The sequence below is a fragment of the Barbatula barbatula genome (genome assembly GCF_947034865.1).
Source record: "Barbatula barbatula genome assembly, chromosome: 20".
In the NCBI taxonomy this organism is placed as follows: domain Eukaryota; kingdom Metazoa; phylum Chordata; class Actinopteri; order Cypriniformes; family Nemacheilidae; genus Barbatula; species Barbatula barbatula.
In genome coordinates, this window is record NC_136783.1 from 10438889 (window position 1) to 10457566 (window position 18678).

General features: G+C 36.8%; 1 protein-coding gene across 1 annotated transcript in view; it reads left to right on the forward strand.

Moving 5' to 3' along the window:
- naaladl2 (N-acetylated alpha-linked acidic dipeptidase like 2) overlaps positions 1-18678 on the forward strand; it is a 171319-nt gene that overhangs the window by 74273 nt on the left and 78368 nt on the right. The window contains exons 4-5 of the mRNA XM_079483974.1: positions 4332-4442; positions 8189-8327. Coding sequence (XP_079340100.1) covers positions 4332-4442; positions 8189-8327 — 250 coding nt within the window. The remainder of the gene's footprint in view (positions 1-4331; positions 4443-8188; positions 8328-18678) is intronic.

The window sequence follows — 18678 nt, forward strand, 5'->3', positions numbered from 1 at the left end:
GTTGTAACATAAGGATGAATAAATGATGACAGAATTTCTTTGGAGGGTGAACTATGCCTTTAACTGCAAAGATTACATTTTTTGCAATACTTTGTTGTGAAGCATGCCGTACACTGTAAATCATAGTTTGTCATGGGTATAAAATAGAGAATTAAGTTGCTCGATAAAACTTGTTCACCACCAAATGACTGACACCCTGTTGTGTGCACTCTTTAGTGAACAGGGAGCTATTTCAGAGCTGTAAATTGTTGAGTGGAACTGCACAAAAATATTCAATAACTGAATTAGTGTGAAATATCACGCAAACCCACACTCCCTTTCAGACCTGAACACTTTCAAATCCCTGTACGCTTCCACAGCCCTGTACACTCCGTTGCACTGTAAGGTTAAAACAAATCCATAATGCAAGAACCCATTTCATACATGTGTGATATATTCTCTGGCTATTTTTGGAGGTTATTATGCTTTCTGTCTCTGAAGGAAACGGAAAATGTCGAAGCATTGCCATTAGACTTTTCAAACCAGACACATTGTATCCGAACAAACTGTACTAAAAAGTTCTTGTAGTTAGTTACAGGCTGTCTTTGATGTCGTCCTCTGGAAGGGGGGGTCAAAGTCATCTATCATAGTTGCACGTACTCCAAAGGATCCAATGTAAATGAAACTGCATTTGCAATGTCTGAAAATCAGTGGGGAAAAACAAATACGACTTGCTTGATGGATGAAACGCCCGGGGATCTCCTGCTGGGACGTCAGTGAATCTTCAGCTATCCTTAGCAGCCTAGGGGTCACTGGGCATTTCACATTACCAAATCCCAGTTTTACAGCTGAGCTTAAAAATTCAACACCTTTCACATTGAGCACATAGATTTACATCATTTATCCATATACCACCATTTGAATGTTTTTTTGTAGCTGCGGAAAAAAAAGACACCATTCCAAATTTTCACTTATCCAGTATTTCTGGATGTAGATGTAGTTGTAGGTGTCTGTTGATTAACATAAACATTTCAGTGACATAAACAAAATAACACATTCTGTAATCTGCAAATGAATGCAAATAGAAACAATATTTTTATTTGAAATTTGGGAGAAACATTGGTAGTAGTTTACATAATAGAACAAAACTCATCATTTGACGTAAACACTTACCTAAAAAAACACAAAAAAATAATTTTGAAAGGGTCTCTTAATTTCCCCCCGCATCTGTATATGTTTGTGTTAAGTTCAAAAAGTACAAAATGAAGCGATTCTGAACATTTTTAATAGTACCAAGTCAATGTTCAGTAAACAAACGAATCCTGTGTTGCTTTGGTTCAGACATTTTTTGAACGGCAGCATTTCTACATTTTGAAATGTCATTTTCTCCATCGCATTTGTCGCCAACCCAAATGGCCAAATCATTTAAAGAGTAAATAAGAAGCAAACACAACAAACCCTCGAAGCCGCATGTTATTTGATAGTTTGTGCTTATTTCTGTTCAGGCTTTGCCTCCGGTCAGTAATACGTTTGAGGGGGTCCCGAGGGTAATTAGTTTTGATGAGTTAGAGCCTCTCTGCTCCCGGCTCCCTCTCTTCATACCGTATTAGTGATGATCAGGTGCAGGCACAGAGATTTCACTGCCTTGGTGAATGATAGGTCAGGTGACGTCATTCATGTTCAGGCCACAGGAGGATGAAACAGGACAACCTGTTGCCAGTAAATGCATTTTAACCTTGGCCTATTAAGAAAATGTGTTAGTACAATGTTAATGTTTTACTTCGTTTATTGCAAAGCCATTGAAATATTGTCAATCCGATTGCAATACGGTTGAAGGCTACGTGAAATATATTCCTAACAGAACTTCTGCGCAAGTGCACAGCTATAGGGTTGCCAGAAAAACAAACGCGTAACAAATCCAGTCCAATGGCCATTCAAAAGTAAAATCGACTCAAAAACTATCTCAAATAATCTCAAATGAACATCTGATTAACAACATTATTCCACTTTGTAACTATTGGGATGATTTATCGATAGAAATTAAAAATAATCTAGATAGCTATGCCTTCAGAGGTGTATAAAGAGTTTCCACAATGTAGAGTCATGTTTTTATTACCTTTGAATGAGCTATTTTTATCTACATACACCGTCGTCACAGCGTTTCGCAAGGGATGGGTGGAGTGAGCGGCTGGTTGCAATTCGCAGCCTTGCCACTAGGTTTCACTGACTGGATCTTTATAAAGTACATTAAACGTAGCCTGGCAACACAGGCCACGGAATTGGCAAAACTGCTCCCAGCTTCGAACATCTCATTTTGAACTTCGTCTCTGGATGTCAATATAGGAAGAATTTTCACATTTGTAAAAGAAAACAAAGTATTCGTATTACACAACATTCTTTATTTGCTTTATATAATGTTATAAAATCATACACAAGCCCTGTATGATGTAAAGTGTGTGTCTCCATTGCCTTAATAATGGGCATGACATTGCCAAGGATAAAACATGTTCTTGTGGTGAGTTTGGTGTAATTTTCAATATTTGACGCAAACATGAGATAAGACAAATGCAGCACTGCACTGCCCATGTGCACAATGTATATTTCAATCCGGATTTCTTTCGGTCTACACCACCCCTTTCAATCCCATCGAAATCTAAATTGTATCGACCTCACTTCGATTGATTAAAGTGTTTACCTGAAGGCTTTTCGGTCCGATTGAGCCATCAATCCGATTATAAGTGGATTATTTGGTTGCATGTAAACGTGGCTGTTGATGCATGAGTCACATGTACTAGCATGCGTTGCATTACATTTGGATTCACATTTATACTCTGTAATGTAAAGGAGACCATAAAACATTTACATAAATTCAGCTTATATAGTTTCTTAGCTTTAAAGTTACATTTAAATTCTAGTTTGCAGTACTGCGCCATTGTCTCTGGGGTCACTTAGAGAAGATTTGTGCATGAACTAAAACTGCCTATTGTTTAGATTTGAAAGATCCATGCAGTCATTGTTATACAGTATTGAAGACAGCATTGGGAATTTAATTTACACAGAGAAAACGCCCTCTCTCTCTGGTTTGCTTATATACACTTCATAAAACGCTGTGGTTGTGAGACCGGTTTCCTTTGATGCTTGAGCTGTACTGTTGGGAGTGGTCATTTGTATTCATTTAAAATTGATTTTAGTTATATAACCAAACGCAGTGATGAGGTGATGAAATGCTCGTGCAACTCCCTGAGAAAGATACAGCTGGTGTGTTAGCCTTACTACAATCGGAATCATACATGTTTACAGTACTGAAAGTTAAATTCACACACACAAGAACATAAATCAGATTTCAAGAGTTCTTCCTGACCATTTCCTTCTTAGCATGTAAATATTAAAACGTAATGAGGATTGAAGTGGATCATTTGAATTCATACAAGATGTTTCTCCGCATTCTCTGGCCTCTAATAGTGTCGGATGATCAGGACACATTTAGCATTCTCCTCAAAATAACGTTTAATTACTGGGTGGAAATGTCTTTCCGCTCTTCAGTCACGTAGCCTACTTTAGATGCGAAAACAATTGTTATTTTTCTCTCTCTGCCCCTCAGTGATATGACTCGTGAAAGGAGATGCCATTTGTCTAAAGGGCCGATGTCTGAAGTCTCCACAATGCATGCCCTTGTTAATTTCATTACCTTAATGACAGCCTCTCAGTTCAACTCCCGTCCATTCCCAATTTTCCGTCCCTTCTTCGGGCATTGACGGAACACCTTTATAATGCAAATGCAGGCATTAGTGATAAATCTCATCTTTCAGTGGTCTCCTGTTTTTTTTTTTATTCCAGCGACATGCACTTCCCTGCTAGGAATCATGTTTCATTCCCCCCTCTGGCCTAATGAAAAATGAATTGAGCTAAGGTGATGCATTTCCATTTGGGATCTCTCCGGGCTTTAAATAGTATTTTAGTTGACCCCGCCACATCAGATGGACGTACCGCTTTCCTTAAACTCAGATTTTGGTGTATGAAGCCAATGACGAATCAGTGTCTTAGCCCCAGATGCGGTGAATCTGCCTTGAATTCCATCAGGGCTTTGACATCAGTGCTACATCTGCACGTGATTTATGGCATGACAGTTAATATATGTACTCGTCCCCTGTTACACACAGCCTGAGATGTTCACTTTGTTTTTCTGCTATGCTGTGTGCGAATAATGTGACAACAGGTTTTATGAGGTGTGTTACAAGTCACTGTTACAAATCAGAGGCTTTGTTATTCTTCACGCACAGACAGAACAATGGGGGACGTTCGCCATTTTGAAAATGTTAATGTTTTAAATCATTTTTCTCTTTCTTTTCAAGGCAGAGGTTGTGGACGTTCAGTATGGAAGCCCAGAAGATTTGAGACGTGTTCAAGACGTGAGCAATAAAATTGCGCTGATGAAACTGGGACAAGCGCCTTTAATTTATAAGGTATATTTAATATTTCTAGTATACATTAGTGAACATTTTTCATTTTTTGGAGCTCAGTATATGTTGATTTCTTTATATGTTGTATATGTGTTTGCATATTCTAACAAAAGCATTGTCCTGCACCTACCATTAACAACGGCATGGTCAAGGGTTTGATTTCCAGGAAACACATAAACATACAAAATATACTATAAATGCACCTCAATAAAAGTACCTGCCAAATATATAAACCTTATACCCATGTGGAAATGCATTTTATTTATCGATTTCACTCTTGTGCCCGACTGTACTATTACAGACAGAAATAGAAGTAACAATTGTTTGACATTCTAGTTGGGTGTCAAAGAATAGATTGAATCCATTAATAAAGATCATTCACTCATTAATGATGGAATTAAAATCTCATTAGACCAATAAATAACCATGATCATTAAAGTTGCTTCAATCATAGCAGTCATTTAATCAGGTTATTTTTATTACTTAATAGCTGCGCAGCTGTTTGGGAATTTGTAATAAGTAATATAATTTGATTATACATATTAATGAGTAAACAAATAGGGTACAGCTCAAGTCATATCTTTTCCATTACTTATAACGTGAAGCCATATCCAACAATTACTTTTATCTGGCATTGGGATATCATTAGTTGACAATTCAGAAGAGTAAGATGAAGAATGATGTTACTTCCTGTTGGCTTTGTTGGCGTAATGTCCATGCTCTCTCAATAAGATCCTCTCCCTTTAGTAATTTTCAAAACTGACACAATAGTGACATCTCAAACATGTATTGGTGCTTTTTAAATCCCAATAAACATTTATATGATGAATAGTTGGTATGGTAATAGAAGTGTTTTTATATTTCATATGAGATCATTCTTGCTGTCAGGTATTCAATGTACTTTCCATCCTCGAGGACAGATATCATAGCTGTATTAAATGACACGCATACATTCGATCTTGAAGATGATTTTTCAGTTGTCTGAATAATTTTTTTTTTAATTATCATTTGCTAAAGATGTGTTGTGAATGAGGTGGTACGATACAGTAAAAGGTTATGGCTCACAGTACCTAAGATACCATTACAGATACCATTGTGCAAAAGGTATGCAATATTTTATAAATGTGGATAAAAAAGATTGCAAAAAGAAGAGAAACATTCCTAGATTCTCTATACTCACTGTTCCTAAAATATATTCATAGTGCATTTGGGCAGTCATATATGATATGTGAATTCCTTAACTCCTATCTTTCCAAATATTCTGCCCAAACATACCATAAAAACTTTGACATGTGACCTTTTTGTACACCACGTCACCTATAAATACGACAAAAATGTATTCCATTTAAGTTTTGTGAAATATTCCTTTTTTAAATTGCCTGAAAAGACACCTCATTCAAGTATAGACATTTTTTTTTCTAAAATTTCTATTTTAATGTCAAGTTGCAGGATTTGAAGCGCAAACCAAATTCCACCTTAGTGTAGCATCGAATTTCAAATTGGTATAAAAACACTTTCCATTTAGCTAAAAACACAGTTTAAGTCTATTTATTCTGACACTTTAAAACGCAAAGCAAGTTTTTGTTATTAATTATAGAAATTATAGAAATTACATTAATAGCTATTGAATGCTTCCAGAAACCTTATGTCCTTTAGTGAGGCTCACATTTATTAGCACATGAATCGCATTTGAAAACCGGCATGGTTCCAGCTGTTATCACTGTATGGTAAAGGTAATACTGATCTTTGAGAGTACTAGACTCTTGATTTGTATTCCAGGCCTGTGCCAGGCACTTTCAGCTATCATTTGTTTGGGAACAGTTATTGATTTTCTTTAAAGTGAGTGATTATGCTCAGTCTGTGAGGATCAAGCTTTTTGACTGCTCCTCCTCAGACAATTAAGCCTGCGAAATGATGGCACGTTTGATCTGAGACCTTGATAAAGCTTCTCTGTCGCAGCACACCTTCCTTCACGGAAGCAGTTCTCCCAGCACATGTAGATAAAGCAAATTCGACAAGCCACATTTTGCTCCGTTTCAAAACAAACAACTTTATATGATTTTGAAAGGTTTATAGGGTGCTTGTTTACATCGCCCTTCACAGTTAAACAAGAATAATGACTCGTGATTTTATGCTTTGCAGCATGTGAAAATCATAACAAACAGCATACCATAACAATACCTCAGGTATTTGCAGAAACCCTTGTTAGCTGAAATCTTCTTATATTCAATCTTCGGCTTTTAAAGGAGACTGAAACTGCCTTAAATTTGGTGTCAAGCCTCAAAATCATGTCACACTTTAATAGGCACTTTAAAATATAATTTGCTGTAGTGTTTGTGTACGTTTTACGGTTTCGTGATAAACCGGCCAATATGAAAGACGAATTACAGATCACAAAATCTCTTTAATATCTTCCTTTAAATTATAACTCTAGATGTGTGTTACTGGATGACTGTTGGCTAACCAAAGTGTTTTGTGTGTATTGGAGACATTAAGTAAATGTCAAGTGCTGTGTGTTGAGTTGAGCTTATCCATGTTTCTATGACATCCTGTGGCATTTAGCATTAGGCACGATTCCTGATGACATCATCAGGTGACTTTTCCAAGCAACTACAAAACCAACAAGGTGTCGATTGCAGTATGAGAAGAGCTCCCATGTTGAAAGAAAATGGTACCCAGGGCTAATTTTCAGCTTATTAAAAGTCTGTTTATCTTTATGCTGAGGAGAAGGCTCTGGCTGGCTTTTCATATTGGTGTCAGGTGCAAGGGAGATTCATTCCCACAGTACCCAGCAGAGGATGTGCCTACACACCAAATGTGTCCGTCTGTTTGACACGGTCTTAACCGCTGGCACGGCTGACGCAGTGAGCACAACTGACTCTCCGCTGTGCATATGGTACACATGTCATTAGCGGTGCCAGTGGGATTGTTGACTGGATGTAGAGACCTCTGAAGTGGGATCAAACTTTATATTTCGATAGGTTGTATGACAGGAGTGTCCTTACAGTATGACACAAAGATGTAAGATTATCTGTATAATATCAGTCAGATTTGTTACATTTTTAGGATTTTACAGGACTAAGCACACTGAAGAAACATTTAAATAATTAATGTTAACTGAAACAAACATTAACTAGATTCGGTATAAAAACACACTTTATAGAAATACAGAAAAATATTTTGACCATGCTTAAAAAAGTAAGAGCAATACAATATACTAAATTAAACATTTGATTGTGTTTTTTGGACACCATAAATGAGAATTTCCATTTGTTCTATTCCTAACAAATAGTGTTGGTGTGAAATATATTGTGGTTTAGCTGATTTGGCAGAGCTGTTGGAAGCTTGCAAGCAGAAAGCTGCCCAGTGTTCTCAGCTGTCACATTCTGAAACACACACACTTAGATGACATGAGATACTCATTAATTGGTATTGTTTTTGTGCTTTTGTCCTCCCACATGTGAGCCAGAAGAACATTGACCTCAAGATACTTTGACTCTCTGACTTTCACAAACTATTTGGATTCGATGTTACTTATAGTGTAGACAACATAGGTGTAAAAACCTTCATAGTGTGGATTTTGCCCTTTGTATTTATATATTACATTATGAGCATGAAAATTCAAGTGAAATGTTAAATTGAAAAACAATGGATGGATTGCATGTATTTCAGGTCTGCTTAACATGTCTACATCGGGTGTGTCAAGAATGTGATGCTCTGTTTTAAGATCATATCTCATGTCTCCACAGCTCGCTCTCCTGGAAGAGCTGGGGTTTGGTGGCTCTCTTCTGTATGTAGATCCCTGTGATAGTTCCTTTGGAAATAAAACCTTCGGCGTGACACTGAACCCAGGTGGGAATCCATCTTCTCGAGAAGCCCCCAGAACCAGTAAGTTTTTGAAACCTCCCTTTGTCAAACTTTGACTTTTTATTTGCCTTTTTATTGTATCAGCACTCTAATGTACTGTATATATTTTCTAAAACATGATTTAGTATGGCATTCAAAAAGTAATCGGTGAGTCTGAGGAATCCAATGGAGACGTGGCCCTCCCAAACATAGGGCAGTTCGATTATAAATGCAAAGATAAAGAGATCTTTTTTTCTACACTTTGCTTGACAGTAAGGTTGAAAACTCATTTACAGGTTATAGAGTCACAAACAGAAAGTCAATAAAATATTTTTCATTTTCATAGTGAAGTGTCAATTCTTCTTTCTTTAAAAGTATCCTTGACGTTTGTAATCAGGTGGTGCAGCTTTACTATGCGCTCAAAGCAAATACCTTTCACAACGAATAAGAATGTCACATATCTCAACAGTGAGAGCAATAATTATGATTTTCTACCTCTGGGTATTTATCACTACATGCCCTTGATCAACATTTTTGCTAATAACAACATACACTTTCAGATTATACTTTTAAATGCTGAAAAGAATTGCCATGACTAAGGCTGTACAAAGTTATTACAGTCTCTCAAAGTTAGTCTTGTACAATCATTGTCCTTCGTAATGTAAACTTAAAGTTTACAGAAAAATGTTCTGTTCTGAAACACTTTAAAAGGATAAATATAAGAAAATGTTTCATATTGATGCGAAGAAAGAAAGAATTATGAAGTAAAACAATTGGAGTCAGTACATGATAATAGCTTTGTCATTTTACGGAAACGATAATATAAAATGTTAACTAATGACAGTGTTCCATCATGCAAGTGAAAAAACTGCAGCATGCTCTGACCGTGGTGCTGAAAGTCATCCAACCATGTAGAGCTGGACTGCTGTCCATGGTGCTGAAATCCAAACTACTGTATTTTAGTTGCCGCCCGTGACAGAAGACCTTAGCGCAACCGATGCTGACCCTGGCTATCTGCAGCACAGGATCACTGGGACGTGTCATCACTGAAGTGATAGCATGGGCTTACAGGAGGCCCAGGAGTCAGGGCACGACGGAGCCTGCAAACAGATGTCTTAGCAGATGTTGCGTGCCTGTTACCTCTTTGGTACAGCCCTTTGTCAGACTTCTCGGCAGGAGCTCAGTGAAGATGCTTGGTGGTGGTTCAGATGAGCATGAATTATTCAGCTGGAATATTGTCCTTGCGTTTGTTTTGTTTGGCAACAAGAAAACGTATGCAGTGTGATCTGGTGAACCAATACAGTAAACAGCAGATGTCAGAGGATTTTCCTTATTATGTTGTCTTTGTTTCATGGTTCTCTGGAATACTCTATTCTGATTGGTCGGTTCTGACTGATAACCCTGGATAGATTCATTTTGTGACTCAGATATACCCCTTACAAATCATCCACATAAAGTTAAATCTGTTATTTCTGTCCTTTTCAGTCCGTGTCATTCTACTACAAAAAGTAATTGCAAGAACAGTTGTTTCCTGAATTCTCCTCTTATCTGACATTGGTTGAGCAAACAACTAGTAGGATTCACTTCAAGGTTATTTTAGGTTACTAAAATTTAAAATTTGAAAGCATTTTTGTTTATTAAAATAAAATAAAATATTGGATTAAAGTTATTGGGAAAAAATAAACTAAAAATTATAATAATAAACAAAACTAAAACTAAAATGAATTAATCATAAATATCAACATTAAAAAATAATAATAAAATGACAAAGCATATTACAAAGTTGCTAAATATTTAACTAAAATGAACATAACAACTAAAGATCTCAAAATAAAAGCAAATTAAAAAAAATAAATAGAAAATTAAAAAATAAACTCACACCATTAGCCAAAGTTGTAGTGTCTGGCTGGTCACGCTCAAATGTTATTGGTTTAGGTTAGCTGACTAGTCCAAAGGAAAAATCGTTTGCAGATTTGAACATTTAGTAGTGCATGTTGCAATGTTTTTCTTTTTAAATTGATTGATCTCCAATAATTAGTTTTTCAGGAATGAATTGTCCCTTTCATATTTGTTTAGCACATCCTGCAGGTGTGCTAAACAGAATAAACAGAATACTCCTGCTTTGACATGATCGACAGCTGATGTCTGAATCTTTGATAGATGTAGTCAAACACAAATATTTCATCGGAGAAGTTGACAAAACATTATGAGGTATTGGTTGTGAAATACTGTTTTCTTGGTCTTTCACCCAATGTAAATGAATTATGAATAATGGACATCCAAACCTGCTGCTGGTAAACACATATTGATTAGACCTGGCTGATGAAAAAAGTGATGAAAGTTTTGTAAGGTTTTGTTTTCCCTCAAGTTTGTGCAAGAGACTTTTCTTTAGTTTTTGGTCTAATTATCTGCTATACAGCATTAGCAGTGTTGTTTGCAGTTTAATTTGAAACCATGTCTTTGCTATTCTGGCACATTACCTGCTGGTACAGATGAAGTTAAATCAAAGCAGAGGCTTTTGAAAACATCTTGCTTAATCACCTGCTAAATGAAATTGCTGTAGATGCATTTTACAGAGAGAACAATCAGAACTGCCAAAATTTACAAAGCCAGACATGTTAATGGATAGTTTTGCTTGTTGGTTTGGCTTAAATAGCGTTTATCTCATTCCATGTCGGTTTCTTCCCTGCATTGTAATTTGTACAGTGTTGTTTGTCAGATTCATTCCAGGAACTCGTTTGCTTATGAGTGACACAAAACAAATAATCCGATGCCCTTAAGGCTCACATGGAAACATTTCTTCTGCCTCCAACACCAAAAGCGGAGGATAACAGCATTGATTCAATCAGAAGAAATAGTTTGTGTACCTGAATTGTAGCCTCTGGAGAACACGTGTTGTGCGGTTTTATTGAGCCATGACTCTGTCTTATTTATTTTGTTTATTTTGGATAAATTCTCCCTGTCTTCCTGGTTGGGAAATGAGTCAGTGTGGTGCTAAAGGACATAAAGGCAACCCTGACGCGTAAAAGCAACACTTTCTTTATTAGTCTGCTACTCTGCTGTTTTTTTTTCCTTGTAGGATTGCATAATTTTGTTAACCTTTAAAGACAGGCACATATCTAAAAAGAAAGATAGCGGAAAAGCACGCGGGTAACTTCAAACGATTTTTATATGTTCATTTGAAATTGCTGACAGGTGGTTTTATTCACATGGAAAGGATTGTGTCCCCTGGGTTATTTAGAATCCTTGTTGATGTGAACAGAAGCCTTTGAATAGAAATGTAGTCATTTGCATATTTATTTAAAAAACGCCACAGCTATGGGACCCATGTAGGAGCCTTTAATGAACAAATGCTTACCACTGCTGTCAGGAAGTGAGACGTCCTCTGTGCAATGTCACTCAGAAAAGTCGCAACGTGTCCTGTCTATCCCTTTGGTCTGACCGCTCCGCTAGGTCTCTCTCGCTTCCGCCCTCTTTCTTTCCTTCTGCTTCTATTCATGCAAGAGTCACATCAAAAAAATCAATGAACACTGTTCTACCTGTATTACACATGAACACAGGGAAGGTCACTCAGAACAAAATGCAGGTGTTGTGATTTTTTTTACTCTCTCTCTCTCTCTCTCTCTCTCTCTCTCTCTCTCTTTTAGTCTGGATAAGGGGTGTTCTTAGGTACAATGCAAAACATTGTCTTTACAACAACAAAAATAAATAAATGCTTACTTTTAGTAATGTTAATAAGAATAAACGTCTTTATAGTTTGGACTCAGTTGTCTTCAATCCGGCGACCCGGATTGGACAGATGTAGCTCATTCTAAGATGATAAAAAACTTCCTATAATTAATCTTAAGAACAATCTTATATTTTGTCTCAAGAACAGTTTCGTGAATCCAGCCCCTGGTTATTGTATTTATAATATATCATCTTAGTCATTGTGTAACACTAATTAGATGACTTGGCATTGAACTTTCACATCACATTAGTGTAACTTCTGTCTCGCACAGTATTTGCTCGCTTACATCAATCAGTTTACTCATACATGAACATTTTAACCATTGCCGCAAAAAGAGACAGAGAGCATCAGAGAAGAATGAGAATAGACTGTAACAACTTCTGATTACATTTGAGGAAGTGTTCTATATGGTGATTATCCTTCGAGCGACGTTTTGTTGCCTGATGAGAGGCGTGATTGTTCGGGCTCCAGGCTCTTCATTAAAGAAATGCTTTACAGCAGAGTTTACGCCCGTGCCAGCACCTTCCCGCATCTCAGAGTGGAACCCGTGCATCTTTTTACTTTCTGCCCTTAAAACCAATGAACATTTGGAAGGCATTCAGGCTGAAAATTGCCTTTTCTGCCACCGCTATCATTTGATTGGTATTCCAGCTAATAGACATGCAAATAAAAAAGAGGGTGCATTGAACTCCAGACAGAAATGTGGCACTTGGTCAATAACATTATGGAAATGTTGCTGTTGCTTCTCTAGTTCTTTGTCTGAGCGTGGCCGCCCACCAAAGTGCACAAGGGCCTTAAGTTGAAGAAATTACTCTTCGCTCCCATACGTTTTTTCAATAGCGGCCCTTCTGTCCATTGGCCTTGATTAATATGTCAGTCTCATGTTGAAGCGCACGTTCCCTGTCATTGCGGATGTAATGCGTTTGTGAGAAGTGTTTTATTATATATTTCAGGCTGAACTCTTAAGTAGTTCTGCTGGGAAAATTGCATTCCTCCCATCACGATCACTGTTTGTTTTGTTACGAACATGTTTGGCTAAAATATTGGAACATATACTCGCTAACAATTTCATACAGGAAGATCTCATTATTTAGAAAATGTTTTTCTATCGTTTTATTATACTGTTTCTTTATACATTCTAAAAAATGTATAGCAGTGAAAGGGGTTCTTGGCTCGTAATCGTAGGGGAACTACTTTTAGTGCTATATAGATCCATATTTTATAGGGATGACTGAGGTGCTACATAGAACCGCTGAAGAACTATACAGGGAGTTTATATGGATACAATGAACCTCTAAAGAACCACTGAAGGACCAAGATATGGTGCTATATAGCACTTAAAGTGGTTCCCCTATGATTACGAGCAAAGAACCACTGTTAGAACTATATATCACCTTTTGCTTTGGAGTGTATTTATATAATTTGACAATTAAAGACCGATACAGACCATACAATAAAAATACTGTGAAATATATACTACTTTGGAAGACGTAAACAAATCTATTCCAAGGCTGCTAAATAACTTCCTGTTTTAACTTTTAAACACAAAGGTGTGAACAAAATTCAACCAACAGAACATTTATAACTGACTCAAAATGTTGAACAAATATTTATTTAAACAATGAAACAATTTAAACAATTTCAGACAATGAATATTTCATGATTTATTTATGATTAGTTCACGTTTTTTCAAGGTCATCATACAGTATATACTTTAAAATGTGATTTATTGCATATTAAAAAAATATTTTAAGATTGAACGTCTGGTTTTGGGAGCTGCATAAAACAACAAAATCTGTACACAAAAGACAGCTGAGATCTGTTACTTTGAATACAAAATCAACCCCTGAGGCTCAAACCTGCCTGTAATAAAATGCCTTTCTGCATATTGGAATTCATTTCCATCATGACAAAATTCACTCATTCTACTGAAAACTAGGACTGTCACTCACGACATATGGCAATACGTGAATGACATTTTGGAGGTTTAGATGTGCTTTTGATGATAGGAGGGTGGGCAACCGAGCTGCAGGCCGTAAGCTCTCTGCCATCTCTTTCAGAAGGTCAGGGCTGCCCCCTGCCTGGGCTGGCTGGGACTCTGACTTATCTCATCTGCAGAGAGAGGGAGGGCTGCTCTGTTTGTCCTGCCCGCTCCGTTCTGCTTATCGGACCCGTGCTGTTTAACACCACGCCAGAAGTGTGCCCGTGTCAGGTGGCTGGGCATTTGCCGTTATTGCTTTGAATAGGACCCTTAATTCACATCTAGGCTATTAACTGAAACAGATTCCATGTTACTGTTGCTTCCAATATTTGATGTTCTGGGGTATGCAGGACATTTTTTGTTTTGATAAAACGATAGCTACATACTTTTTAGTGTTTAGTGTTTAATCTAAATTAAGATTTGTTTTTGCACTTTAAAGTCCCACTCAATCTGTAACCACACTGTGTCTACACTACAGTAGATTTTACAGAACAACCTATTCCTAATGTTATTTACTTTCGTCCAGTGCTGCTGAGGTCGAACCCCCTCCCTCCCACTCATTGATGTCCCCCACAGGGCCCGGCCCATGCCATATATCCTGAGAGACATGGCCCCAGTTTAGCCTCTGCAAAGAGGGAATAATTTTACCGTCAAGAATTTACAGTTGTGCCTCTCTTTGAGCCCTCTGGCTCTGGATCCATGCCTCTTCAAGCATGCTGAGCGCAGCTGATTAGGGCTTTAGCCGCCAGCAGTTTTTACACATGCCTCCACCTCACGAATGGCCTGCAATGAAGAAGGCGGTCTGAGCAGAAGTGTGCGTGCGGGCATATGTGAGTGCTTACAGTATATTTTAACACATTTGAAGATAAAAAGTAAGGTGTGAGAGGGGATGGTTGAAACCTTCTGCATTGAAGCCCTCAGGTGTGTCTTAAACACACTTCTTTAGTTCAAACAACTGCAAGTGGTGATTTTGTCCCCGTAATTTAGCTGTTTTTCACCTTCTGACATTGGTAGAAGATAGAGTGCATAGGGGTTAGAATATGAGTGTCACGTTTTCCCTCTGTCTCTCCCTGTGTTTCCCCCTCCACGCTCCCGCACCTGTTTCGTGTTTGTAACCCCCACACCTGCCCGTCATCAGCTTTAACACCCATGGACTATTTATACTCACCCTGTTTTCATGTTATTGGTCGAGTTTAAAATGTAATGTCAAATGTAACTTTAGTGTCTTCCTAGCCTGTATTATACGTTTAATAAATATATTGTTTGTGGATTATTGCTACGTGTGGTCTGTGGTTGCAAATCCGTTACAACGAGTACTTGGTTAATAATCTTTTTTTATACATCAATTTGTACAATAAAAATAATTTATTCATTTAAAAAATAAAAATGTTATTCAACTTCAATATTTCTGATATTTGCTTTTATATTGATAATGGATATTGATAATGAAGTTTTTGATATTTTAGTGTTGATCACTGTATGCAACATAAAACAAATATTTAATAACATTATTGACTAATAGAAGCAAGAAAAAATAGATACAGAAACATAATGAATTGCTTGGATTGTGCTCTTCATTTTGATTATGATTCAGGTGTGAATAAGTCAGTATTGCTACACTCTTAAAAAAAAGTTGATTAAAAGGATCTTCACAGCAATACCGTAAGAACCATTTTCGGCTCCAGAACCATTCAGTCGAAGGTTTTTTTAAAGAACCATCTCTTTCTTACGGAACAATTTTAACAATAAATACGGATTTGCAAAGAAAATTATAGTATATGTTATCTTTATATATATATATATATAGAGAGAGAGAGAGAGAGAGAGAGAGAGAGAGAGAGAGAGAGAATTAAAACTGTTTTTGCTATGATCAATCCACGGGGCATGCACATTCTGATCCGTGGGGCGCGCAGTGGTTTAGGATTCATCTAAAACAGAGTCATGTACAGTACATGTGCTATAAGAGCACACACAACTTCCAAAATGATTTAACAGTAAATTACTAACTTTAACAAAGAGAGGGTATCAACTCTAAAAGAAACATGAATAAAATACTTTTTAAAACACCAAGACACAGCTGTTAGACCTCTTAGCTGAATTGAGGCTTTGTTATCACTGTGAGAAATAGCCATCCCTTCCAAGTTCCCTCCAATCACAAGTTCACAACTCTGAAGTATTAATAAATAAATCTAAATAGGCATTGTGCCATGTTCTGCTTAGGAAACATTACGATAATGTGCTTTACCATATTTTAGAATAATGGTTTATAGGACTTTCTGAACCAGTAGAAGTAAATAATGATTGATGCAATTTCACCTGATGTATACGCTTAACATTTTAACAAATTATTGTCCTAAATAATTGTTCAATTAAATTCCCATAATTATCTAACTATAAAAATAACCATAAAATTAAATTAATAATTGAATAACCATAAAATATATGATTAAAAACAGTCTGAAGCTTACCTGTGTGGTGAGGCTGGACAGCAGGAATGTTGAGTCTTTTAACTTGAGTCTTTGTATTCCTGCAGACTTTTACTTTTACTCGACTAAAATTCCTGAACAAAACTTACACTTTTACTTGGATACATTTCCCCTAAACGTGTTCGTTAACTACAAAATAAAAGCGTTGAAACAGAACTGAAATAGACTAGTCGGCGATCACCATGACAGTGCTGAACCAATCATGATTAAAGCTCAATGTACAAGTGCAAAAATGAGTCTCTTTTAAAGATAAACAGCTAATCTTTCGGTTTCAATTAATTATCAAATGACTGGGTTGTTTGTGACAGGGAAATGCAAGTAAAGGGACAGATTTGCTGATTTTGTTCCAAGACGTATTCTTAGAGGATAATATTGGTGTGGGAGGGAACTGTCCTTTGATAAAGTTAAAATTTATAAATTAGTTTTAAAGATGTGGTTTCTGAAATTGTATTTTGAAAGTAAAGCAGTTCGGCTACAAATAAAACTACTGATCTTGAGACCGAGCTTTTTCAAAGTTGTAAATATCTATTTTTTATTAAAGTGATTATTCAGCTCCAAAAAAATCTTGTCAGAATTTTGCTCACCCTCATGTCATGTCATACCTGTATAAATTAGACAGAGACACAGAGAAATATATTTGGAAATATGTTAGGAATTTCCAAATACTACACTTTGTGTTCAACAGAACAAGAAAATACTATATATTTTTTTACTATGGTAGTGGATGATGTCACACAATGGAAAATATATTTCAATATATTACAAATTATGTTTATAAGTTTGAAACAACCTGAGAGTGAGTAAATCATGACAGAATTTTAATTTTTGGGTGAACTATACAATGTTTGCTTCAACTTTACTTTAAATACTTGAGAACAATATGTATCTGTTACTTTAAGTTATATACTAAAAGGTTACTTTTACTTCTACCAAAGTAATTCACTGGCAAGATATTTGTACTTTTACTCAAGTATTCCTTTAAGGTACTTTAATAAACACTGGGTATACTTAACTAAGAACGTTTCGGGATATACATATTAAGGATAAGGTACAGATTAATGTATAACTTAAGAATGACGTAGCGATAAGAAGGTTTCGGAAAACGTTCTTAGTTACATTGCTTCTTTGATCATAAAACATTTGTTAAAAGAAGATGCATCACAGATACAGAATTTGTCCTATAATTGCTTGCTTCACACTCTTAAATCTTTATGTAGGATTAATTTCATCCTCAGGCAAACTTACCAAAGATCTTCGCCGTTTCTCTCAGCAGCGTCCATACCATACTGAGAAACCGATTAGGAAAAAGTTACATTTCTGTAACAAACTTGCATATTTACGTTCCCTCTGTTGGTTAAAAATATGTGAGAATGTGACTTTGAGGGCATGTAATGATCTGTGTATTGTGTGTGGCTCCTGCAGGTGAGAATATGGGGAGAGACCATTAAGCTATCATTAAAACCTAATCATCATTAAATGAGAATTTGCTGTCCCCCAGGTCTGCTGATAGTCCAGCAACTAATCATAAAAACATAATAAAGGTCAATTAAAAAACTATGTCATTTTAAACACCTTGGATGCCACACCGAGGACCAGAGGCCCTCGCTCTTGTTATGGGCCAGACGTTGCATTTTTCTTCTGCATGGATCTTGTTCGTCTGTATTTTGTTTTCATCTGACACAGAGCAATGGGACTCTACATGTTCACTGAATAGCGCCTAATGGATAACAGATGATGTATTGGTTTGGTCATAGCTGGAGTGTGGTTTTGTTGCAGCAGTCCAGAGAAAGATCTGAACAAATACGCTCGTGCACACACACATTCATCTAACAGACAGAAACTAGATTTCAGTCACAGAAGGTTTGTGGTTGTTTTCAGACACTGCCTTATTCCGCGATGTATTGTTGTGTCAGATCAGCTATTTCCTTCAGGGAAGTGACTGGTAGGTCCAGTGAGATTGGGACAATGTCACCTTTACCGGGTTACTTCCGTGTCCGAGTCTCAATTTCGACAGAAAGACGTGCGGTTTCTGGTCCCAAGCTTCTTTATTAGCTGTAGAACTGAATGTCAAGGACCGTCTTGTAAATCCAAATGGCACATGCAGACCCATGCGCACGGCAAACATTCAAGGAGGGGTCAATGTTTGCCAACCATTCATAAGTGACAGTTTATTCTTTTGCAAAATACGGATATAAC